At 48.4% G+C, this 22,859-nt stretch overlaps 9 protein-coding genes across 9 annotated transcripts; 6 read left to right on the forward strand and 3 right to left on the reverse strand.

The window, feature by feature from the left end:
• The first annotated feature begins 165 nt into the window (after positions 1 to 165).
• On the forward strand, positions 166 to 1,155 carry ASPWEDRAFT_45472 (ubiquitin-conjugating enzyme E2). Its single transcript, XM_040836551.1, has 2 exons — positions 166 to 493; positions 585 to 1,155. The coding sequence occupies exons 1-2, from the start codon at positions 343 to 345 to the stop codon at positions 866 to 868; spliced, it is 435 nt and encodes a 144-aa protein (XP_040685203.1). The 5' UTR covers positions 166 to 342; the 3' UTR covers positions 869 to 1,155.
• Positions 1,156 to 1,740: 585 nt separating this feature from the next.
• ASPWEDRAFT_119802 (NADH-quinone oxidoreductase subunit D) lies at positions 1,741 to 3,306 on the reverse strand (the record flags this gene model as incomplete). The annotated part of the gene is made up of 3 exons (XM_040828937.1): positions 1,741 to 1,778; positions 1,846 to 2,566; positions 2,638 to 3,306. The coding sequence occupies 3 exons, from the start codon at positions 3,304 to 3,306 to the stop codon at positions 1,741 to 1,743; spliced, it is 1,428 nt and encodes a 475-aa protein (XP_040685204.1).
• Positions 3,307 to 3,639: 333 nt separating this feature from the next.
• Positions 3,640 to 5,056, forward strand: ASPWEDRAFT_163611 (DNA-directed RNA polymerase core subunit RPC40; the record flags this gene model as incomplete). The annotated part of the gene is made up of 3 exons (XM_040829850.1): positions 3,640 to 3,796; positions 3,851 to 3,955; positions 4,085 to 5,056. The coding sequence occupies exons 1-3, from the start codon at positions 3,752 to 3,754 to the stop codon at positions 5,054 to 5,056; spliced, it is 1,122 nt and encodes a 373-aa protein (XP_040685205.1). The 5' UTR covers positions 3,640 to 3,751.
• Positions 5,057 to 5,371: 315 nt separating this feature from the next.
• On the reverse strand, positions 5,372 to 6,928 carry ASPWEDRAFT_176595 (NEDD8-activating protein UBA3; the record flags this gene model as incomplete). Its single annotated transcript, XM_040831532.1, has 6 exons — positions 5,372 to 6,123; positions 6,179 to 6,475; positions 6,529 to 6,608; positions 6,669 to 6,674; positions 6,729 to 6,830; positions 6,885 to 6,928. 6 exons carry the CDS (start codon positions 6,926 to 6,928, stop codon positions 5,372 to 5,374), a joined length of 1,281 nt encoding a protein of 426 aa, XP_040685206.1.
• A 334-nt stretch (positions 6,929 to 7,262) lies between these two features.
• Positions 7,263 to 10,677, forward strand: ASPWEDRAFT_45474 (telomere length regulation TEL2 family protein). Its single transcript, XM_040836552.1, has 6 exons — positions 7,263 to 8,145; positions 8,199 to 8,549; positions 8,604 to 8,690; positions 8,740 to 9,271; positions 9,326 to 10,039; positions 10,135 to 10,677. The coding sequence occupies exons 1-6, from the start codon at positions 7,299 to 7,301 to the stop codon at positions 10,595 to 10,597; spliced, it is 2,994 nt and encodes a 997-aa protein (XP_040685207.1). The 5' UTR covers positions 7,263 to 7,298; the 3' UTR covers positions 10,598 to 10,677.
• A 163-nt stretch (positions 10,678 to 10,840) lies between these two features.
• Positions 10,841 to 12,634, forward strand: ASPWEDRAFT_32160 (uncharacterized protein; the record flags this gene model as incomplete). The annotated part of the gene is made up of 4 exons (XM_040833618.1): positions 10,841 to 10,979; positions 11,038 to 12,060; positions 12,273 to 12,383; positions 12,429 to 12,634. 4 exons carry the CDS (start codon positions 10,841 to 10,843, stop codon positions 12,632 to 12,634), a joined length of 1,479 nt encoding a protein of 492 aa, XP_040685208.1.
• A 61-nt stretch (positions 12,635 to 12,695) lies between these two features.
• On the reverse strand, positions 12,696 to 15,582 carry ASPWEDRAFT_45475 (Sec1 family protein). The gene is made up of 4 exons (XM_040836553.1): positions 15,445 to 15,582; positions 15,187 to 15,382; positions 14,708 to 14,919; positions 12,696 to 14,658 (listed from the first exon to the last, which is right to left on the reverse strand). Exons 1-4 carry the CDS (start codon positions 15,520 to 15,522, stop codon positions 13,165 to 13,167), a joined length of 1,980 nt encoding a protein of 659 aa, XP_040685209.1. The 5' UTR covers positions 15,523 to 15,582; the 3' UTR covers positions 12,696 to 13,164.
• Positions 15,583 to 15,796: 214 nt separating this feature from the next.
• On the forward strand, positions 15,797 to 17,493 carry ASPWEDRAFT_45476 (putative plasma membrane SNARE protein (Sec9)). Its single transcript, XM_040836554.1, has 2 exons — positions 15,797 to 17,205; positions 17,260 to 17,493. Exons 1-2 carry the CDS (start codon positions 15,967 to 15,969, stop codon positions 17,317 to 17,319), a joined length of 1,299 nt encoding a protein of 432 aa, XP_040685210.1. The 5' UTR covers positions 15,797 to 15,966; the 3' UTR covers positions 17,320 to 17,493.
• Positions 17,494 to 17,799: 306 nt separating this feature from the next.
• On the forward strand, positions 17,800 to 21,786 carry ASPWEDRAFT_163624 (U2 snRNP complex subunit HSH155). The gene is made up of 2 exons (XM_040829851.1): positions 17,800 to 17,946; positions 17,998 to 21,786. Exons 1-2 carry the CDS (start codon positions 17,937 to 17,939, stop codon positions 21,669 to 21,671), a joined length of 3,684 nt encoding a protein of 1,227 aa, XP_040685211.1. The 5' UTR covers positions 17,800 to 17,936; the 3' UTR covers positions 21,672 to 21,786.
• Positions 21,787 to 22,859: the final 1,073 nt, after the last annotated feature.

Here is a 22,859-nt window from a genome sequence, read left to right on the forward strand (position 1 = left end):
CCAAGATCGCACTTCTGGTCTTTAAAAGTGAAAATATTTTCCGGGCAAAATCAACCATAGCACGGCTCACCCAAGATGTTCGCCGGCAAGCGCTTGAGCAAGGTATGCGATACTACCCCTCATTACCATCAAGGTCATCTCAGCTAACTCATGATAAAATTACAGGAGCTCCTCAAGGTACTTTACCCCTCTTTTCCTCTCTCCCTATACCGTCCTTTTCGTCTATATTGCCATATCACAGCTATGGAAGCCAATGCCCCCCATATCTCACGTTGCAGTCTACTCAACTACACAAGCCGATCGGACTGGCTAATTTGATGGTTATGTTTGGGTAAAAAACAGATGCAGGACCACCTCCCACCTGGCATCTCAATAGCGAAATCGGATAACCTCGAGGAATGGCAAATGGACATTAAAGTATTGGACGAGAACCCGCTCTACCAGAACCAGGTGTATCGGCTCAAATTCACCTTCGGGACCAAGTATCCCATTGGTATGCTTCCCTCCCCCCCTTCTTTATACGCCTATCTCCATTTCTTATATATTTTTTTACCGTTCTAACGAACAATCTCCCCTTCAATTAGAACCTCCGGAGGTCCAATTCATCGAATGCCCATCCACTTCCGAAACGCCGCGTCCGATCCCCATTCATCCACACATTTACAGCAACGGAATCATTTGTCTAGATCTGTTAAGTTCCGCTGGCTGGTCCCCGGTACAAACCGTGGAGAGTGTCTGCATGAGCATCCAGAGCATGCTAACTACGAACACACGTAACGAGCGACCACCGGGTGACAGCGACTTTGTCTCGTACAATCGGCGCCGACCGCGGGACATCAACTTCTTCTACGACGATGATAATGTATAGAGGGTACCATTTACTCTGACATATTATGTGATCGCCTGGCTTGGTTCTGTTGTTTTGGTCTGGTTAGATTGAGTAGTGGAAAGAGGGGGAAATCGATTAATGGGACTGAGCCTACTACACCTACTTGTTGGCTAGGCTACTCTACTATTCAGGATAACATGGCTAGACGCTGAATTGGCTATGAAGACTTTCACATTCTATGTTTTCTTTCGTCTTGGAAGGATCTTATGCCGTTAGTTGATGTCAGAGCGTCTGTCTTCTTGCATTTGCGCTGGCGCAGTTCACGAGGAGTTCTTGGGAATAGAGAACTATGATAGGTTTTGTGCAGTTAGTTAATTCTCATTTTTTTATGCTTTCAACTATTCTATAGACAACGGTATTCATTTAGACTTTGCGGGAGTTGTTGTATGTCTCCATGCGAATGATGTTCATTCATAACTTGCGATAGAGAACCACAAGACACATTATGTGAACTACATTACTCTACACCATTTGTCCCATGTTTCTACTTAGCACATGATAGTGTAATTGAAAAATCACGTGTCACTATACACAGGGTTCAGGTAAGCAGGAAAAAAATGTTGAAACAGTAAGGAAAAAGGAAAAAAAAAAAGAGATGTAGATCAAGGTGAATGTAGACATGAAAAAAGACAACGCCATTATAAGGAATTGGTACAGCTAGTTGGATCGCCGCTCAGTTTACACTGGTCCCACGGGCTGGATATTATCATCCATCAGCGAGAAGATTCCGTGGTTTATTCGGAACATAAGGGTAATAAAAACAAGTCTTTTGTTTTATCTTTCGCTTTTCTCAAAAACCAAGCTGATGTATTCTGAGTGATCTTACAGAAGTCGGGTAAACATATGCAACTCTACCTGTCGACTTCACCGAACACAAGATCCATTGTTCCTAAAGAGAAAAAAATCAGTTATTGGGAGCTCTCTCAATGATAACATTGACATATGAATCGACTTACCGATAATAGCGACAGCGTCAGCCAAAAGGTGACCACGCGATACTTGGTCGAATCCACCCAAGTGAGCAAATCCAGGAGCACGGATCTTGCAGCGGTAAGGTCTCTCGCTACCGTCACTGACCAAGAACACAGCCATCTCACCCTTGGGGGCCTCAATGGCAGAGTAGGTCTCGCCAGGGGGGACAGAGTAACCCTTGGTGAACAGAAGGAAGTGGTGGATGAGAGCCTCCATGTTCTCCTTCATGGCGGCACGGGGAGGGGGCGAGATCTTGTAGTCCTCAACGCGAACGGGACCGGGTGTGATCTTGTTCAGGCACTGGTGGATGATGCGGAGGGACTGACGGAACTCCTCCATACGGCACAGATAACGGTCATAGCAGTCACCGTTGACACCAACGGGAACGTCAAACTCGACCTGGTCGTAAGCGTCATATGGCTGAGACTTGCGGATATCCCATGGCACACCAGATCCACGGAGCATGACACCAGTGAAACTCATGTTCAGAGCGTCGGCGGCCTTGACGACACCAACACCCTGGGTTCTGGCCTTCCAGATACGGTTATCTGTCAGCAGTTCCTCAGTCTCATCGATGCGGTCACCGAACTGGGTAGCCCATTGGTAGATATCATCAAGAAGACCAATGGGAAGATCTTGCGACACACCACCAGGGCGGACGTAGGCAGCGTGGAGACGGGCACCGGAAACTCGCTCGTAGAATTCCTAGTTCAAGAAAATTACCAATTAGCGATTGCCCTTCAATTGGCTTTCAATTCCAATTGGGGCCAGCTTACCATGAGCTTCTCACGCTCTTCGAAACCCCACAGGAAAGGCGTCAAAGCACCAACATCCATAGCGTGAGAAAGAACAGACATGAGGTGGTTAAGAATTCGGGTCATCTCTCCAAACAATGTCCGGATCCACTTGGCTCTCTCGGGGATCTCAACGTTCAGCAACTTCTCGACAGCCAAAGCAAAGCACTGCTCGTTTGTCATCATGGAGACATAGTCCAATCGGTCGAAGTACGGCAAAGCCTGCATGTAGGTCTTGTACTCAATCAACTTCTCGGTACCACGGTGAAGCAATCCGACGTGGGGGTCGGAACGGACGATCTCTTCGCCATTGAGCTCCAGAATCAATCGAAGCACACCGTGAGCAGCGGGATGCTGGGGACCGAAGTTGACAGTGTAGTGACGAATCTTGCGGTTGACCCCTTCGGCCTCGGACTCGAGAGCGGCGGCAGTGTCGGGCTCTTCGGCAGCTCCCTTGTTGGCCAAAGATGTGAAGGTCGGGTCAGTCGGGACGAGTCTGGTGGCCTGGTAGCTGGTGGGCTCGGCATATTGACGGGGAAGAGAGGTTGCTATCGAACGGGATCTGGGGATGGCAGTGTGTCTGAAAGTGGAGGGGCGGAGAGAAAGCCTTTTGGGCGCATTGCCCGCCAGGCGAGTGAAAGAAGCAGACATTCGGGATAGCGGAGGGGAGATGGGGAGGAATAGAGGGCTGACGGTCCTCAATCCGGACGCAATCAATGGGGCACTCTGCGGGATGGTCAACGCGGACTGAAATGATGCTTTTGGCGGTTGCGCTGAGTTCAATTTGGCAGTCACGTGAGGGGAGCTTATGGTCATCAGGCCGCCTCTGGTTGGCCTTTTTCACCCACATATTCCGCACTCACACTAGTATACTTTCCCAGCACAGAGCGACGGACGGAGAAACGCTCCCACCAAGGACGCCCCACTAGCACGCGCAGAATAGAGAGGTGTCTTTCCGCCTCAGGCATGCAGAAAATACTGCCGCTCTCCACCCAAGAAATTATTATCAACGAGCTCAAGTCGCCGTTCCATATCTCCATTGCTTCCTCCCCCTCACTTTACTTGCTTCTAGACTTTCCTCTAATTGTTAATCACCATGGCGCCTCTTGTTCCATCGCAGGAGGAGCTCGATCGCAGAAGGGTATGTCTGAATTTGCTCCAGTTTGTTCCGCTCGTCACTAATTGCGATTTCAAGATCATCGGCATCAATGCAGAAACCGTCACCAGCATCCCCTCCACAGATTTTCCCGGCCACTGGCCCGGCGAATCGCACGAGTGGTCATTGGAAAAGTTCAGAAACGTATGTTCTGCTCCTCAATTCGAATTCTCGAGATTTCCCTCATGACCTTTCAATTTTTCTTTTCTCCCCTCTTTTTCTTTCTTTTTTTTTCTTCTTTTTTCAACCCTCTCACACTTCTGTGCTTAACAGGGCTTCAACGTTGATTTCCACCGCAATGACCAATTCGAAGCTTCCTTTTCCCTGATTGGAGTCGATACAGCGATTGCGAACGCTTTCCGCCGTATTCTCATGGCTGAGGTCCCGACCGTTGCCATCGAATTCGTCTTCGTTCATAACAACACCTCGGTGATCCAGGATGAGGTGCTTGCATCACGACTGGGCCTGATTCCATTCAAGGGCTCCGTGGAAGGTCTCAACTGGATGCGCTGGTTCAAGAAGCCCACCGATGACGACCCGGAGGGCAGCACCCCCAGCGACTACAATACTATCGTGTTGCGTCTGGATGTGGAATGTACTGAGAATCCCGATGCCGATGCCGACGAGCAAGATCCTCGCAAACTATACAACAATGCGCACGTATACGCCAAGGACATTACCTTCGAGCCAGTCGGTCGTCAGGAAATGTTCTTCACTGGGGATGACGCCATCCAGCCGGTCAACCCGGATATCTTGGTCGCCAAACTTCGACCAGGCCAAAAGATCGAAATGGAGATGCACTGCATCAAGGGCATCGGTGCTGACCATGCCAAGTTTTCTCCCGTGGCTACCGCAACCTACCGTTTGATGCCTGACATCAAGATCGAACGTCCCATTATCGGAGAGGATGCTAAGAAGTTCGCCAAGTGCTTCCCTAGCGGCGTCATCGAACTTGAGCCCGTCACCCGGGAAGAAGCAGCACAGAAAGACAGCGGATACGAAGGCCACGCGGGCGAAATGAAAGCGGTCGTCCGCAAACCATTCAATGATACCGTCAGCAGGGAGTGTCTGAGACACGAGGAGTTCCAGGGTAAGGTGAAGCTTGGTCGGGTGCGGGACCACTTCATTTTCAACGTTGAGAGCTCTGGCCAGTTTGACAGCGACGTTCTCTTCCTCGAGAGTGTCAAGGTGTTGAAGCTGAAGTGCGCGAGATGGCAGAGGGGCTTGACGGACCTTGTTCGCTAAGGTTTGTCCAGTCTTCTTGCCGTCTTCTGCTGGGGAAAAAATTTCGACTGGACTCTCGGAGTTTATATAATGCATTGATTGGCGTTGGATTCTGTTGTTACCCTTTTGAGTTTTGTACAGTTACGAAAAGTTGGCTCAAACCCCCTTTTGAGATGCTGGAGTCTGGATTGGGAAATCTGGTTGGAAACAGCAAATGCTGCTTTGATTTCCTGAGTATCGATTTCTAGCTATGGTAAAAAACAGCAAAAAATAGAGATCGTGTATTCATGTCACCTTCATTTCTCATTTCAACAACTAGATGAATTGTGCGAGGTCTCATTTGAACGCCAATCGGAAGCGGAAATCAATCGTATACGCAGGGTCACTGACTGCGATTTCCTGTCCGTCTTCCACCAGATCCCTGAGCTTGAGTTTCAGATTAGGCCGCGTGTGCTCCTCCAATTGAGGCGGGAAACGCTGGTACAGTGTTTTCTCCTCTGTTCGCATGCTGGGCTTTTTCAGCTGCGATTCGGCTCGCTCTCCTAGACTCTCAATATATGCTTCCAGCGTCATATCGGGATCAACAGTCATTTTACGTGCGAGGTTTCCACACACGGGGCAATCGGGCTTCTTCTCAGCCTCAAATGTATAAGTGTAAACACCCTCTTCACCAGCGTACATCATGTAATTCTCCAAGTAAGGGTTGCACGACGTGGCGATCTTCAATGCTTCCGAAGTAGTCGAGGCCGCAATGACAGCATTGGTCGAAGCAATTGCCGGAATGATATTCTTAACCACGCCCTGCGTCATCTGGAAAGTCACTCCATGGATGTGGAACTGGCTCGATCGCTCTAGTGCAGCTTGATAGACCCAGTTGATATGTTCCATGTCATCGCTATCAAAGGTGTCATCCTTTCGCTTCTCCTGCCAGGCAATTTGGTGCGCCCATTCAATACAATGTTGAGGCTGTCGAGGAATGGTTGCAATGGTACAAAGGGGGACAGCAGGTCTAGGGGCGTGCATATCAAGCTGGCACTCTATACATGAAGATAGTGTTGGCAGAATAACACGAGCTTGACCCTTGAAACCTATTCCTTCGTCAGTATCGAGTTTGATGCCCCTGGTTCTTAAGAGGCATCATACCTTCTGTTCCACCGTCAATCAGCGGCTTCAGACTTTCGGGATCTTCGGGATCAAGCATCCCAATGAGAGTCGAGTTGATCCATCTGCGAGCTTCAATGCTGTCTAGGCCACAGACAATGATCTTGAACTGCATGTAGTAGTCTTCGTCTTTATCCTGAATCTTGCCCACGTATGGAGTGATCTTAACGCCTTTTACTCGTCTTTCGACAAAAGCTGCAGCAACCTCTGCTTTGGGCTTTCCGATATCAGATTGACGGAATAGAAACTGGCGATTCAGGTTCGAAATGTCAATCGTGTCTATTTCTGAGTTAGATATATACCCCAGTCAATATTTCTAAGGGCAAACTTACCCATGTCGATAACATGGATGTCTTTAAAGCCCGAAAGTGCAAGATTCTTCAAAATCTCGCATCCTAGACCTCCTGCTCCTCTATAGTTCTCCTCGTTAGTGATAAAGCCTTATAGTAACGAGGCTGGTCTTTAAACTAACATAACTCTAATTCCCATGTTAGCAATCTGGCTTGACGTTGCTATTTCTTCCTCAACTCACAGAACTTTTGATGACTCGAGAGTGCTTATTGTTTCAGGCCCAGGAACCCAATCTTCATCACTGCATGGCCCGGGTTTGGAAAGAACTTTGTAAAGCGGTTTCCTGCGGGGCGTGAGAATTACAAGTGATGCAACAAATAGGTTGGACAGCGCTTACCATCGAAGCGCAGGGTCTGCAGACCTCACTGTGGTGAAAGTCATTATGGGTGAAGGGTTTCGCTTGGTTGGGATTCGTTGCGACTTCCCCACTGACGCCTAGTAAGATTCGCTGTGTTGAGGGCACAGAGATGTTTAACCACAGCCTCGATGACCAGATAGTGAACTTGCGGGTCTAAATATCAAGTCTTAAATAATGACTTAATCAAGCCTCGGCAATAGTTTCCAGCGAGATAAAGCGTGTAAGGTGTGGTGATGGAGAGGTACAGCTTGGATTGTCGTTGACTGATCGAATAATACAGGCACCGCCGCACGTGACCTGGGCGCTCCATACAATCTCCTCCCACCTTCTCCCATATTCTCTCTTCCCAGGCAAAGCCTTCCTCAAAATCGCCTCGAAAAAAAAATATTAAATATGGACGGGCTTCTCACGGAAGTTAAGACTGTCACGCGTGATTCCCGGCCTGCTTTGGATACGGCAGCTAGTTCTCGTGATCATGGTCTTGAGGGCCGTCGTGAGTTGGATACAGACACAACATCGTCAGGCCGTATCTTGGGCATGCTCAAGTCTAAACCTGATCGCAGCCAGCTTTTTGATACACTCACTATACTTGATCCATCAAATAAGGAAATATCACCAAAAGACTTTGATATCCAAGTCCCAGGGCCAACCACAGCCCAAGTACTTCAAATTTTAGTCAGCACCACGATCCCCGATCACTGGAACTCTCTGAATGTGAAATCTGAAGGGCACAAGTCCAAGGATACAAAGCTACGTGCTGCTTTGCTAAGATGCCTTAGCAGTGTTGCTGGTCTCAGCTCCTTGGTGGCACAACTCCGTTCGCTGATAGCTGCCTCCCGCTCATCATCTCAGCAAGCAAAAGGATCCGGTAGTCTTCTTCTCGTTAAAGACACTCTAGCAGTTCTTTCTGCTTTGTTGCAACCTAAAAACTTTTTATTCCGTTTGTATACGGATATTTCAGCAACTTACAATAATGAAACTCAAAAACAAATCACCTGGAAAGAACTTGTTGCCCTCGTCGCTGCCAGCAGAGTTCTGCTAACTGCAGCGGAGGCCTTTACACTAATTAAAGACCTAAATGATTTGAATACGATCTCCTGGGTCGGAGAAGGACATCATTATGCATCCTGGCTAGGGGGGAATATCTGCCATATGGCTTCGAAGATTGATCTAAATGACCAGGGAGGCTGGAAAGCAGTGGCGTCTCTTACAGGGCGGTCATTGAGCCTCGGGTATACAGGTAATATATGTTTTCTTTACTTAGTATCTGTTACTGTTACTAAATTATGATAGATCACTTAGTGAGGGAAATTTATTTGGGACTCTTGATCGACCAGAGTTTTCCAAAGCAGTTTGGTTTGCTTTTGGATAGCCTTCGAACAACGGAACAAATCACTATACTCGAAGCGGTCTTTCGTGATGTTGAAAAGAAACACTTCTCAGAAGAAATTTATGGTGGCATGATAGAAGCGCAGACTTCTAACCCGAAAGTCAACGGCATCGCAGCTCTATGGCCCGTTGTAATTGGCAATCGAACGAATATAGAAATCCAAATTGTGGATTGGCTTTGTAAAGGTCAAGGGGGCTCGATACAAACGGCTGGATTGCGTCGATCTTTATTGGTGCATTTTGCAGATAACCAAGGTGAGGCTGTCATCGGGAGCAACACTGGAAATCAGCTAATACTTTGTGACATAGATGCGTTAAGGTCACTACTAACAAGAAGTCTTGAACAATCTGCTGATAAGTTCTACATAAAACATGCACCATCTAGGAGTCAAGAAGGTATTTAACTCAACCCCTACAAAAGCCCCAACCCATTAACATCGCCCAGCCAATACACAAGTCCTTCTCCTAGCTGCGGGCTATCTCAACCGACTGAATTCTGCAATTTTAAAGGAGGTTGGACGTTCTAGTATCTTTCTCAATGTTGTTTCGAATCGACTTGCTGCCTCTTCTACCAGAGCACGCTTCCTCGGCATGATAATTGGCACAGCAATTTCACAATTAATCGAAGAGCCCGGGAAGGGAATGAAATTCGATCTTGAAGAAATGGAAAGTGAAGAAGCACATTGGTATCTCAATCTGCTCAGAACGGAAGATGAACCTGGATCTCTGGGCCTGCTGAAGGAACAGAAAGATTCGGCACCAAAAGCAAACAGGCCAACTAAAAAGTCGTCTTCGACTCCTGCTCAATCACAAACAACGAAGATTGTTGCAATAGAGGAGATAGAGGACTCAGCGAATGAAGATGAAGAGGAAGAGGAGGATGATGATTTGATCCCGTACGAAAAACCAGATGACGATCCATCCGATTCTGACGAGGACCCGACTTTAATCCAGCGGAATAAACCAACTGTGCCTGTGTAAGTGGAATCGGATTTTCTGTGTTGTGTAACACGACTAATCTACTCAAACAGCTACATACGCGATCTTATAACTTGTCTGCGAGATACCGAAAATATAGAACGCTACCATTTAGGTATCGAAAATGCACCTTCGTTGATTCGGCGAAAGACTGGGTTCGGAACTGAACTCACTGAGAACATTGAAGAACTGGCCCTTGTTATAACCGGATTACAAGATCAGAACAAGCTTGCAAAATTCCACGAATATCGACTGCAAAGTATGATCGCACTGATAGTGGCCCAGCCGGTGAAAATGGGTCGCTGGTTCACAGCAATGTTTTTCGACGGAGACATATCTCAAATCCAACGGTCTGCAGTTCTCACAGCCCTGGGCCTTAGTGCTCGTGAATTGGCAGGGAATGGCGAAGAAGACGCGCGGGTGATGGGCCTTCCAGAAATTTCCAACGCTTCATTCCCTTCCAAAAAGCTGTCGGCCAATTTGGAAGCACTCTATGCAACTGACGAGTCTCCCGTTGCGAGTCTAACTAGAAAGCTGGCTCAAACGTCCCTTCAGCCACTGGCAGCTAATGCTGCAGATGCTGTCTCTGGTCCGAATGCACTCAAAGTACGGACTTTCTCCTCTCGTATGGAAGTTGAGAAGAAACGACAACAGCGAGAAGCTCAACGCCAGAAATCGACAGTCAAAGATATCCAGAAAGTCCTATCGGAAGGCTTCTTCTATCCACTGAAGGGCCGTTTTGAAATGATGATGATGCAGTTCTCGTCGTAAGTTCTTTTCATTCTTTCCTACCAGCACACACGTTCCGGCTCTCCTGTCTGTTCTGGATATATAAGCTGACGCAGTTTTGTGACCATTCTAGGACCACTCCATCTTCATACAATCCATTTTTAATACCTCATCTATTTTGCCTTTTCCTTCAAACACTCACCCTCATTCTCTCCACAATGGGCCCTCACAACCCTTTCCTCCCGACATTAACTCAAGAAACACTTTCGCTCCTAATTTCTCTACATGGACGCCCAGTCGCAGACGAGCCGACCATCCTCTGTGCCCTTCTGTCGCTTTTCCTTGCAGTCGTCGACCTGAATGTTGCTTCAGGTACCACAGGCGAAGAGCGACTTGTCACTGATTTTGCGACACCGGTGATCGAACTGCGCGAATGGGCTGGTGAGGTATTCGATAGAATCCCACCGGCGCAGGGAGAAAATGATCCCCAAGGGCAAGTGCGAACTCTAGCTGCAGGAGTAATGGTGAAGCTGGGTGAGGTGATGGAAAGATATCAGGGACGGCTTATGGGTGTCAATGTAGGCTTTGGATATTGATTTCCTTGACTGGCAGTCTATCCCGGTCCGTAAATAGCTTACTATAGTTCTATACATATATTGACCCTTGGTTCGAGCCTAAATTCCTCCTTCCAGATCCAAAACCATGAATAAATCCAAAAATTGAAGTGAAAAGGCCCGTCATTGACAAATTCTGACGCGATCGATTATGGTAAACCAATTTTTGCTTGGGCAACGCAGAGATGCGTCTGCCCATACACCAAAGTATTAAAAACAACTAATATGTCGAATTTCAAAAGTGATACTCGGTCGCGTGGTGTTGTGCAATTTAGCGACAAGCCTGCCTACTGCGGTGCTTGTGGGGTCTATTTCGTCCAGATTCTTAAAGAATCTTACGACTGGCATCAAGTCTATCGAGTTGGTAAGCGTGGTTTTTTTGTCTTCTATCTTTGAAACAGTTTGAATAACCGGAGTCTCAGTCATCGTTGACAGAGAAACCGGCACAAACAATGAAACGTTCAGTCTTTCTGGACTCGGGGCATGCGACTACATGTGGCAGTACAGTGAGCAAGAACTCCTCCACGCACCCAGACGGGTCGATGAGGTAGTTCAAACTGCACACGATATGGGATACTCCGGTGTGGTAGTATCGGATCCCTGTGCCATCTATCCTGCCAGATACTGGAACTCTCAGAACTGTGATCGTTATCCTCATGGATATGCATTCCACGCCAAATGCTGGCTTCTCGTGGAGCGCTGTCTGGGCCAGATCAACCAAGATCAACTTGAGCATCTGATTCTAGCTATTCGCAGATACTGGTACAATAATAAGTACGACCTGGACAAGTACTTGCCTTTGCGCAATTACACTCGCCCCTGGGTTCCTTGTATTTGCTTCATATACCAGGATGCCGCATATACAATTTGGCCATATCAGACTGACCCAGTCGACATCCCAGAAGTGCAGTGGATAATCAAACAGAGCACTCGGAGGCAGGTTCCCCGACGATCCAAGCCCTTGCAGCCGGTCTTCCCTCCACGTCTTCCGTGGGATGTCTATTTACGCGTCCTCGACTTTCTGGACGATGGTGACGCGCAAAAGTGCGGTATGGCAACCGGGTTGCCAATCCCTGGATCACACTGGAGTCGACGGTTGAATGGGATGATCTATGAACTGTCCGAACTTCCTCCAGACACGACAATCAGCTGGGAAACGGCGTATTTGGAGATGAAACGTCTCTCCGAAAAGGCCCTAGGATTGGAAAACCGTCAGCGAATCTGGAAAGCATTGTGTTCAATCAGAGAAATATATCGGGATATCAATGAGACAAGAAACCCAACTTCTCTGTCTTTCTATATTTCCCAGACATATCCAGTCTTTCGTGGTAGCCCTGTTCCCAAGTTTGCCCATCACGAATGCACAAAGGCACACCCACACACAAGATTTGTTCGTGGGGACACGCCCAACAGTGAACCCTGTGTAAACAGCGAACCCTGTATATGTGAGATGCCTTTGGACAAGATAATTGTCATTGACTAGTCTTGTGGAAAGGATTGTTTGTTTTAGTACTTCAAGTCCTTGCTATAGAAAATGAGACAAAGACCATTCAGTGGAACAATTTCATTCTAAGAAGACTCAACCTTTCCTTACTGACCAAACCTTTTCGCCAGCGCCCGAAGGTGCTTTAGAACAGGATGAACAGCTTGGTAATAGGTTTTGGCGTCATACCAGATCAGCTTTTCAAAGTTTGGCTGGCAGGCCCTGGACCTAAGCCTCGGCTTGGCTTCCCAGAAGGTTACCGTTGTTCCATAGCAGACCATACACGTAAGTGTTTTGGTGCTTGGCGGCACCTTGAAGTGCAAGTTACAGTACTCTGCGACCTGGTTGACTGCCTCCTGGCGATCCGCGAGCTTAAGATCCGCCCGTTTGAATTCAACGTAGAGTATATCGTTGGTTTCTTGATCCTGGTTATTCCAGCAAAAGACCTTGCAATCTACCCTGCGTTTACTCTCATCGGACGGATTCTGCTCTTGGACGATATAAAGATCTCTGTTAGCAGGAAACTCACGATGTAGAAAGGCCATCCAGAACTTTGCAATTTTGGTTTCTAGGCCCTCCAGATCCTTCGCTTCTTCGTAAAGAGAGTTTAGGAGACGGGAATCGAGTGGAAAAAGAGCCGGCATGGTGATGAAGTGAAGAGTAAGTAAAGAAAAAAGAAGTGATGTGAAGATAGTGAAAAGGGAACTGAGGATAGAGAAAAAGGGAGGAGGGAAGTGAGAGGAAAACAAAAGCAGGTCCAGGGCATAAAAACACAGCTAGTCAACATTGAGGTTCTGTGGGCAACACACTGTATCGTCGCAGTAACCACTAGACAGGCGTAAACTACATGTTAAAACTGATTGTTTATCTGTTCAATACCGAATAAATAACAGAAGAACTTGTCATGCATTTGATCGGCAAGCAAGACCTATAACACATAAAGAGAGGTCGTAATTCGCTATCATTGTATTCATCAAAAATGTCATCTCCATGTTAGCATTAGTATAATTTATGCAGGTCATAACTCGGGCAGCGCAACAGCGATATTCTTAAATACAATATCACGCTACTCCGTCTTCGCAAAATCGCTCTTCTCGATTGCAGCATCCATCATTCGATCACCATTGATGACACTTGTTGTACAAATGACAATCTTCCTCCGTGGAGCCTCCTGCGCAGCGATGAACCGCAACGCCGCAATCTCAGTGAAGGTGATGCCGCCCAAGAAGAAGACGTACACTGTTTTGGTGGAATTGCTGCCACTAAGTGTTTGCCGTGCACGAACTGCCTTGTCATCGCCCTTTTGGACGATACTAAATGTTGCGCCACGAGCACTCTTGACCACATCCTCAAACCCAAGCCATCCAGGAGATGCCGTGCTGGCAGAATTCACAGCAGCAGGAGCAGAGCCGCCACGGACAAGGGAAAGGATATATGGTTTTTGGAGCACGCACTGGACGAGACGAACACTGAGCGGTGCAAACCCGCTGTATACGTAGGAGATATCATTAGGGTCTTTCTCGCTAACCTCTTCAATTACAAGTCGCAGGTTCTTTCGAAGATAGCTATAATTAGTTTTGTTTCCAGTCTGTGTACCGGCAGTCGGAAGGAGCATGGACGTCGCAGGAGAACGAGGCTGAAGCAACTCCATTTTCTCCAAAGCACAGAATGTGAGAAGATGCTGGTGTCCGTATGCCTGAACAATCTGCTTCTTGAAATTTTCAAGGTCTCGTGCCCGTAATCCGCCAGACATGCATGACTCCAAACAAAGCAGGCGTAAGACTGTCTTCAGAGGGACATCTCGAGAAATAAGCTCTTCAATAGAGTCGTGTTGGTAAGTTGGATCGGCACCTGCAGCATTGTTTTGCTGGACCTCGAGAACTCTTCGGAAAGTATCTGAACGGGTATGTCTCATGATCTCTTCAGCGAGGTTCGTGTGTGCCCGTAGACTTTGGTGTTCCACTTGATACGCTGGTAGCTTGTTCACAAAATCACGAAGCTCCGTGGTTGTCTTGGCTGTATGACGACTTTCATAGTCACTCTCTAGGCGGCGAGCTACCTTGTTGAGAATATCACCCACTATGGCAAAGTTTGCATCTCGCAATTGGCTAAAAAGTTGATCGGAAGAATCCAATTGGATCTTACGTTTCTGGCCCTGCTTAGAGGTCTGCTGAGGCGCTTTGGAAGACTCTTGGGCTTGGGGCACGGCGGTAGGACCAACGATCGTGGTGTCCACATCCGCTTGGTTGTGCTTAATGCCAATCGTTTCATCTATCAACCCTTCGTATGTAAGCTGCGTGAGAAGAGCAGTGCCAAAATCCACGTCTCGGTCGATGATTATCAAATTCTCGGAGTCTGCACTGGGCAGGAGCCCTCGTGCAGATATATCAGTCAAGCCAGAGCTCTCTTCGGCGTTGAGTTCCTTTCGCATTCGCAACAGAAGGTCTGCTAGTCGACGTGCATTGTCACCCTTACCGATAATGCGAGGGAAATATCCATGCCTCTTTTGGATATCCATGAGAGCCTTTGCGGCAAGGAAGATACAGCCCGGATCTTTGTGCTGTGGAAGTTAACAAAGAGCATCTACATATTCAGCCTCACTTTCTTACCATATAAAGGTCACTGAAGGAGTCGTCTAGCTCCAATGATAGAATATCCTCCTCCAGGGGCATGAAGAATAAGGGTAGTTCGGCGATGTTCACATCCCCAATAATTCCTGTCTCTTCGAGGACTGTATTGCTTACGAGGGTTCGTCTGGGAACCCATAAGATGGTGAACTCATGTTCCACGTTGCCATTTCTTTGCAAGCGCTTGATCTGCTCTGGATTATAATGTCAGCTCATTCTGATGGCATTCAATTGAAGAATAAGAAAAAAGAACGCCTATGGATGAGCTCAAAAGATTCTCTTGTGACTGAATAGAAATTTCAATCTAGGGAACTTGACTGATTACGTAGAGTAGTAAGAAATGAATCTGCGTAATCTACTGATGTCCCATTTGCATGACTGCAAAGTAGACCTGGTGGCCTGACGAGCCGATTTACAACAAAACAGGTGTTGCGACAGTAGAAAAAGAAATAAAAGCATACCTGCCACTGTCCGCACCTGGCGCACCTTCTCAGCATGGACTAAGAATACAACATTGCGCTGAGAAGAGTCCACATTGGCGTTTTCAAGCAGAAACACGCGATCTACACCATACTCTTGGAGCGAAGAGAACTTGACGAAAAGTCCAACTGGGCCAGCCAGGGCCTGACTTATGACAAGATTCTTTTTGCCGCGGACCTGTATGAATGTTTTAGTTGAGTCTGGCTTTGGGGGAAGAAAAGACCAGAGGCCTTACTCACGCCTTCAAGAAGAGTCAATAGATCCCTACGCGCCTTGTCCCTAAAATAGTCCGCATCAGACCCTGGGTAGGGCGCCATAGCTGCTGTGGAGTAAGCACACTGTGCTAGAACAGGCAGCAGACAACAATTGTCTCGTTGGATCGATGAATATAGAACAGAAAGAGAGAAGCGAATGACGCCGACGGTTGCGGTCGAAGTCACGTTGTGGCTTGGATGTGTGGGGCTAGCCTCTTTTGGTCTAGACCGAGTGCACAGCCTTTAAGTATTGTATTGTTGCCGTAATTACAATGTCTCACTGTTGGCGTTAGCCTAAAGCGGATGTACTGGTATTACCGCTCACTGCTGGTCTCACGCCGCCATCAAATAATTACTCTTTTGCCTGAAAGTCTCCTGAGTGTCGTTGTTTCATATTTCTGTTCTTATCCTTCATCCTCATCTCGATTCTTCTCCTTCCTTCTATATTTGTTCTCTGTGAATTATTTTTGCGGTTTTTCTGATAGATACTTATTACATTGATTCATCATGGGTATGTTCAAGAAGTCCGGGGATGGTGACGACGAGGCCTCGACTAGGCGGGGTCTCTTCGGCTCCCGATCGAAGAACAAGAGCCCGGCACCTCCAGCGAACCCTTATGCGAAGCCGATTCCCATCGATCCCTACACCAGAGCCAAGATTGGTGAGGGGGTTGCTCCTCTTCCTGACTCTGATCGACCTGGCGCTCCACCCCTTCCAGGCCAGAACAAATCCCCCGCAGGCCCTCCTGCAGGTCTCCCTGGTGGAAATGGTTTCCCTCCCGACAACAAATATGGCTACACGCCTAACAAATACGGCAATCAGGGAGGATATGGAACCGACAAATTTGGCGGTGGCGCTACCCCTCAGACCTCCCGGTATGGCGCTGGTGGCTACGGAGGATTAGGCAGTGCGGATCCCAACGACCCCGCTGGAACAGATGCGAACAGAGATGCTCTCTTTGGCGGGGCTAGAGATAGAGTCCAGCAGCAGCAGCAGCAGAATGGCCCTCCCCCTCCCTATTCGGAGGATACTGGAGCCCCCGGGGGCTACGGTGGCGGAAGCAATGAATACAACACCTCGACCTACCAGGAAAGACACCTTACGGCGGAGGAGGAAGAGGAAGAGGAGATCACAGCTATCAAGGAAGAAATGCGGTTTGTCAAGCAGGGTGATGTTTCGTCCACTCGTAATGCACTTCGGGTTGCTGCGCAGGCCGAGGAGACTGGTCGGGCCACCCTTGCACGCTTGGGCGCTCAAGGAGAGTCTATCCACGATACTGAAAGCAACCTGGATGTCGCCACAATTGAAGGGCGGATTGCGGAAGAAAAGGCGAAGGAGCTGAAGACGCTCAACAAGAGCATGTTCGCCGTGCACGTTTCCAACCCGTTCACCAGTGCCCGAAGACGGCGAGAGCGCGATGAGAAGATTCTCAACACGCATCGACAAGATCGGGACACTCGGGAAGGCACCCGGAGTGAAGCCTTCCAAGCCAACCAGCGCATGGAGCGGACCTTCCGTGATATTGAGAAGGATGCGAACAAGCAGGTTGGTAAGCAAAGGACGAACGTCACTGAGCGTGCGAAGTATCAGTTCGAGGCCGACAGTGAGGACGAGCAAATGGAGGATGAGATCGAACAGAATCTTCATTTGCTTAATGGTGCCGCTGGCCGGTTGAACGGTCTCGCTCGTGCGACGGGTAAGGAACTGGATGAGCAGAACCGTCATCTGGAGCGCATCACAGGCAAGGTGAGTTTCATTTCTGTCCTCTTGATCTTATGCAAAATGCTAATGCCTTAACAGAGCGACTTTGTGGACGATCAGATTGCCATGAACCGGTCCAAGCTGGACCGAATTCGTTAAGGCTCCTGCTTTACGTCAACCATCAAATTGCGCTAATGGAGCTGTGGACTGCCTGGTGCTGTCGAGCTCAGTATATCGTGACTTTCTTTTGAGAATTCTTCTTACTGCCAGCCCTCCCATCATATCATCATTGGCGTTCAGGTGGTTTGCTTTGTTTTAACTGTCTCTAAACTCGACTGTATTTATCAATTGGTCAATAACGTCTAGACCACAACAGTGGATTGAAACCATGGTGATTTACTGGTGGTTACTCCTCTGGAATTCCTCTTATATTACAAAGTATTTTTAGCTATTCTAATTAATTTTTCAAATTTTGGATGCTCTTCATCTCAAAACACGTACGATCTAAGCCACAATTCGGCGAGTAAGAAATCCGCGTTGAGTAGGTCACGTGGAAGTAATCTGCTGAGTCATCTGTGGCTCGTTAGCGCGACTCGCCGCCGACTTGCTTTTTGCGATGGAAGACTTCATCCAAGCCATCAGCCATCAGCAATCGCACCCCTTAGCTTCTTCACGTTCGCCGTTTTTGCGGTGTTCAATCCGAATGTAGCTGCTGCTACCGATGCTCGAGATTGTTTGCTCTCTATCTCATCTCCGGGATTCGCATAAGTGTCGTCATGTCTGACTGTAGGTCTTCTCCCTCTGAACTATCAACCCCCGTGCTAATCACCTCACCAGCCGATTTTGAAGCTGTTCGAAAGCTCCAGGCGGAGCGTAACGCTGCTGCTGCTGGAAGTAAAGGTTCAAGGACCTTTGATCCGTCTAGCCAGCGCACTGACAACTCGACCAAGGCCTCTCTGACTGAATCCTTCGACACGACCGTCTACGATCGCGATGGAGCCGAAAAATATGCGGGCTACAATACCTCGATTGCCGTCGATGGCGACGACGAAGAAATGGAAGATGCGGACGCAGGACACCGTCTAGTCGGCCAGTACACCGCCACCAAAGATCAAGTTGATGAATTTGCCCATGGTAATGGGGTGGAAGAGGAGGACATTCTGCTCGGACGTGAAAAACAGGCTCGGATTGCAGACCGTGAGACGGACTACCAAAAGCGCAGGTTCAACCGTGGACCTCTGACACCCACGCGAGCTGATCCCTTCGCTGCGAACGCTCATGCGAACGTCGAGGGGGAGGAGGGCCAGACCTATCGTGAAGTCATGGCCCTGCGTGAGCTTGAAAAAGAAGAAGAACGTGTTCAGAAGCTGATCTCAGAGAAGCAGGCCAATGGTGATAACGGTGTCGCAGAACACGAGGCCACGTTGACGCTGGAGGATAAGGAAAACGCCGAGGCAGGCTCGACTGTGTCTGTTGCAACCGGGCGCAAGCGCAAGCAGCGGTGGGATGTATCCTCTGAACCTACTGAGGCAGAAGCTGAGGCGCCTCAGCCTACAGAGACCAAGACAAAGCGATCGCGTTGGGACCAAACACCCGTCCCAGGTGCCGAGGAAGCTCCTAAGCGTCGGTCGAGATGGGATCAAGCTCCATCCCTCACAGCAGCGACTCCCGTTGGTAACCAAGGACTTGCAACTCCCATGCACCCATCCCAAGCAGGTGCGGCTGTCGTGCCGACCAGCTTTGGAACTGATATTTCTGGCCGCAATGCCCCTTGGTCGGACGAGGAGCTTGATATGATGCTTCCCACGGAGGGATACAAAATCCTTGATCCCCCACCGGGATACGCCCCCATCCGAACCCCTGCCAGAAAGCTTATGGCAACCCCGGCTCCTATTCCAGGCGCCGCTGGGGTTGGAGGATTCATGATGCAAGAGCCTGAGAGTGTTCGCTCTCTCGGCAAGCAGCTCCCGACTGATATTCCAGGCGTTGGAGATTTGCAGTTTTTCAAGCCAGAAGATATGGCATACTTCGGCAAGCTCATGGAAGGAAACGATGAAAGTGCCATGTCCGTGGAGGAAATGAAAGAGCGCAAGATTATGAGACTTTTGTTGAAGGTTAAGAACGGCACACCACCCATGAGAAAGACAGCGCTGCGACAACTCACAGACAATGCGCGACAATTCGGCGCAGGTCCTTTGTTCAACCAGATCCTTCCTCTGCTTATGGAGAAGTCACTTGAAGACCAAGAACGCCACTTGCTGGTCAAGGTTATTGACCGTGTGCTTTACAAACTTGATGATCTGGTTCGCCCCTTCGTCCATAAGATTTTGGTCGTCATTGAGCCCTTGCTCATTGACCAAGATTATTATGCTCGTGTTGAAGGTCGAGAAATTATCTCCAACCTTGCCAAGGCAGCTGGTCTTGCTACCATGATTAGTACGATGCGTCCCGATATTGATCATGTGGATGAGTATGTCCGAAACACGACAGCTCGGGCGTTTGCTGTCGTTGCCTCTGCACTCGGTATTCCGGCCCTCCTTCCATTCCTCCGCGCTGTGTGTCGCAGCAAGAAGTCCTGGCAAGCTAGGCACACTGGTGTGAAGATTGTCCAGCAGATTCCCATTCTTATGGGTTGTGCTATTCTTCCGCATCTAAAGGGCCTAGTTGATTGTATCGCCGACAACCTTAGCGATGAACAGGCTAAGGTCAGAACCGTCACAGCTTTGGCTGTGGCTGCTCTTGCAGAAGCTGCTAACCCGTATGGTATCGAAAGCTTCGATGAGATCCTCAACCCTCTTTGGACAGGAGCTAGGAAGCAGCGCGGAAAGGGTCTGGCTGCGTTCCTCAAAGCTGTTGGATACATCATCCCTCTTATGGATGAAGAGTATGCCAATTACTACACTAGTCAGATCATGGAAATTCTTCTCCGAGAGTTCTCTTCTCCGGATGAAGAAATGAAGAAGGTCGTTCTCAAAGTGGTGTCACAATGTGCTAGCACGGATGGTGTGACTGCCGGTTACCTCAAAGAACACGTTTTGACTGATTTCTTCAAGAGTTTCTGGGTACGACGAATGGCGCTAGACCGAAGGAACTACCGCCAGGTAGTTGATACCACTGTCGATCTGGGACAGAAGGTCGGTGTTGGGGAGATCTTGGAACGCGTCGTTAACAACTTGAAAGACGAAAGCGAGCCATATCGTAAGATGACCGTGGAAACGGTTGAAAAGCTGGTTGCAGCCCTCGGGGCTGCAGATATCTCTGAGAGATTGGAGGAAAGACTTATCGACGGTGTCCTTTATGCATTCCAGGAGCAAAGCATTGAGGATATTGTAATCTTGAACGGCTTTGGAACTGTTGTGAATGCTCTCAGCACCCGGTGCAAGCCATACCTCCCACAGATTGTCAGTACCATCCTCTGGCGACTAAACAACAAGTCCGCCACAGTCCGTCAGCAAGCGGCAGATCTGATCTCCCGCATTGCAATGGTCATGAGACAGTGCGGAGAAGACGCTCTCATGGGCAAGCTCGGAATCGTGCTTTACGAATATTTGGGTGAAGAATACCCCGAAGTCCTGGGATCCATCTTGGGCGCTTTGCGGTCCATCGTCACCGTGGTCGGTATCAACCAGATGCAGCCTCCTATTAGAGATCTTCTTCCTCGCCTTACTCCTATTCTCCGTAACCGTCACGAGAAGGTCCAAGAGAACACAATTGATTTGGTCGGTCGTATCGCAGACCGCGGACCCGAGTCCGTCAACGCTCGGGAGTGGATGCGTATCTGTTTCGAACTCCTGGATATGCTGAAGGCCCATAAGAAGGGCATTCGTCGTGCTGCCAACAACACATTTGGTTTCATCGCCAAGGCCATTGGTCCTCAGGACGTTCTCGCCACACTGCTCAACAACTTGCGTGTGCAGGAGCGTCAGTCCCGTGTCTGTACCGCCGTCGCCATTGGTATCGTGGCCGAAACTTGTGCACCTTTTACTGTTCTTCCAGCACTGATGAACGAGTATCGTGTGCCCGAGCTGAACGTTCAAAATGGTGTTCTCAAGGCCATGTCGTTCTTGTTCGAATACATTGGCGAGATGGCCAAGGACTATGTCTACGCGGTTACGCCTCTTATTGAAGACGCCCTAATTGATCGGGATCAAGTGCATCGACAAACTGCCGCCAGTGTGGTCAAGCACATCGCGCTTGGCGTCGTTGGCTTGGGTTGTGAGGATGCCATGGTTCATCTTCTCAACCTCGTGTTCCCGAACATCTTCGAGACGAGTCCCCACGTTATCGATCGGGTGATTGAAGCCATTGATTCGATTCGGATGGCCGTGGGAACTGGTGTCGTGATGAACTACGTCTGGGCAGGTCTCTTCCACCCAGCCCGGAAGGTGCGGGTGCCGTACTGGCGACTGTACAACGATGCGTATGTGCAGAGTGCGGACTCGATGGTTCCGTACTATCCCAACTTGGATGATGATGGACTGGCGAGACATGAATTGTCGATTGTAATTTGAGCCGATCTACTATTATATTTCTGTGTACTTTTGATAATCCACGAGGGTTTTCTGTGTTTTATTCGTTTAGGGCATTGATTAATTCGCGACGGTGTTGAGTTTGCATTACTGGGGGAATTTGGCGTGTATCTATATCAGTCAAAATAGCGAGTGATGAATAGCGACACTTTTTCTTCAACTGTCCATCTCTTAGATATGCACACTCCGTAGTCCATGTGGTTATATATATCCGACCGGGCACGATATTCATCGGAGCTCACTACCTACGACCTACGTCTACGCTTTAGGATAAAGAGTGTAAATATGATACCCACTCATTATGACTGTGAAATACTATATACTTCGTAGAGAATAGAAATGATATGTTAATGATATGATGGTATCGATACAGTCCCTGGATATTGATCAGCACTATATCCAAACATGACAAGCAGATCAGTCGACCAATAAGCTTTTTTACATAATTCTTCGACTGCACATCCTTTATTGACAGATCTTGCCCACAGCTAATACACAGTACATAATAAATACTATAATAATATGATCTAATGCCACTGAAAATTCAACCCCTCCCAAATCACACATATCATATCATCTTCCCAGACTCGCCACTCTTTCCTTTCCCTCATGCTGCTGCAGCTGCTGGTCCTTCGAGAGTGCCGCCAAGCTTCACCATGCATGGCCAGGGTATGTGCCGCGTAAGCTTTCTCCATAGTGGATGTCATGTGCGGGCTTGGCGCTGGGCTTTTCTTGTGGGTGACAAAAAAAAAAAAACTGGAAATTCAGATTCAGCTTCTGCCCGTTTGCGCCCTTTTTTGCTTTTTTTCTTTTTCTTTTTCTTTTTTTTCCCCTTTCCTTTCCTTTTTTTCTCCGCCAAGCCCGCATTCCTTGGATGACCCTGCATAAGTCAGCATCGTCATATGAGAGAAAAAAAAAAAAAAAAACACAGCTGAACTAAAACCAAAAAATTAAAAAGAAACTATTTGTTGTCATGGCTGGACGGGGGTGGTTTCCGGATAACCCACGCCAGTCCCGATCGAGTAGGTAGCAGGATGGATTAGTCGAGACTTGAGCAGTAGCATGTCCATAGCATCATATAGTTGGTAGGATGAGAGAGAGATCTCACCACCATCCTTCATCCTCGTATGCAGTCGTAACTCTACACGGAGGTTTTCACCTGTAGAGCCA

Source organism: Aspergillus wentii (assembly GCF_001890725.1).
Source record: "Aspergillus wentii DTO 134E9 unplaced genomic scaffold ASPWEscaffold_8, whole genome shotgun sequence".
In the NCBI taxonomy this organism is placed as follows: Eukaryota; Fungi; Ascomycota; class Eurotiomycetes; order Eurotiales; family Aspergillaceae; genus Aspergillus; species Aspergillus wentii.

Coding starts and splice junctions, on each gene's coding strand:
- ASPWEDRAFT_45472 (XM_040836551.1), top strand. CDS start 343: ATGCAGGACCACCTCCCACCTGGCATCTCAATAGCGAAATCGGATAAC. Junction 494..584: donor CGGGACCAAGTATCCCATTG/GTATGCTTCCCT, acceptor CCCTTCAATTAG/AACCTCCGGAGGTCCAATTC.
- ASPWEDRAFT_45474 (XM_040836552.1), top strand. CDS start 7,299: ATGGACGGGCTTCTCACGGAAGTTAAGACTGTCACGCGTGATTCCCGG. Junction 8,146..8,198: donor ATTGAGCCTCGGGTATACAG/GTAATATATGTT, acceptor AAATTATGATAG/ATCACTTAGTGAGGGAAATT. Junction 8,550..8,603: donor GCATTTTGCAGATAACCAAG/GTGAGGCTGTCA, acceptor TTTGTGACATAG/ATGCGTTAAGGTCACTACTA.
- ASPWEDRAFT_45475 (XM_040836553.1), bottom strand. CDS start 15,522: ATGGCGCCCTACCCAGGGTCTGATGCGGACTATTTTAGGGACAAGGCG. Junction 15,383..15,444: donor TATTGACTCTTCTTGAAGGC/GTGAGTAAGGCC, acceptor ACATTCATACAG/GTCCGCGGCAAAAAGAATCT. Junction 14,920..15,186: donor CCAGGTGCGGACAGTGGCAG/GTATGCTTTTAT, acceptor ATTATAATCCAG/AGCAGATCAAGCGCTTGCAA.
- ASPWEDRAFT_45476 (XM_040836554.1), top strand. CDS start 15,967: ATGGGTATGTTCAAGAAGTCCGGGGATGGTGACGACGAGGCCTCGACT. Junction 17,206..17,259: donor TGGAGCGCATCACAGGCAAG/GTGAGTTTCATT, acceptor ATGCCTTAACAG/AGCGACTTTGTGGACGATCA.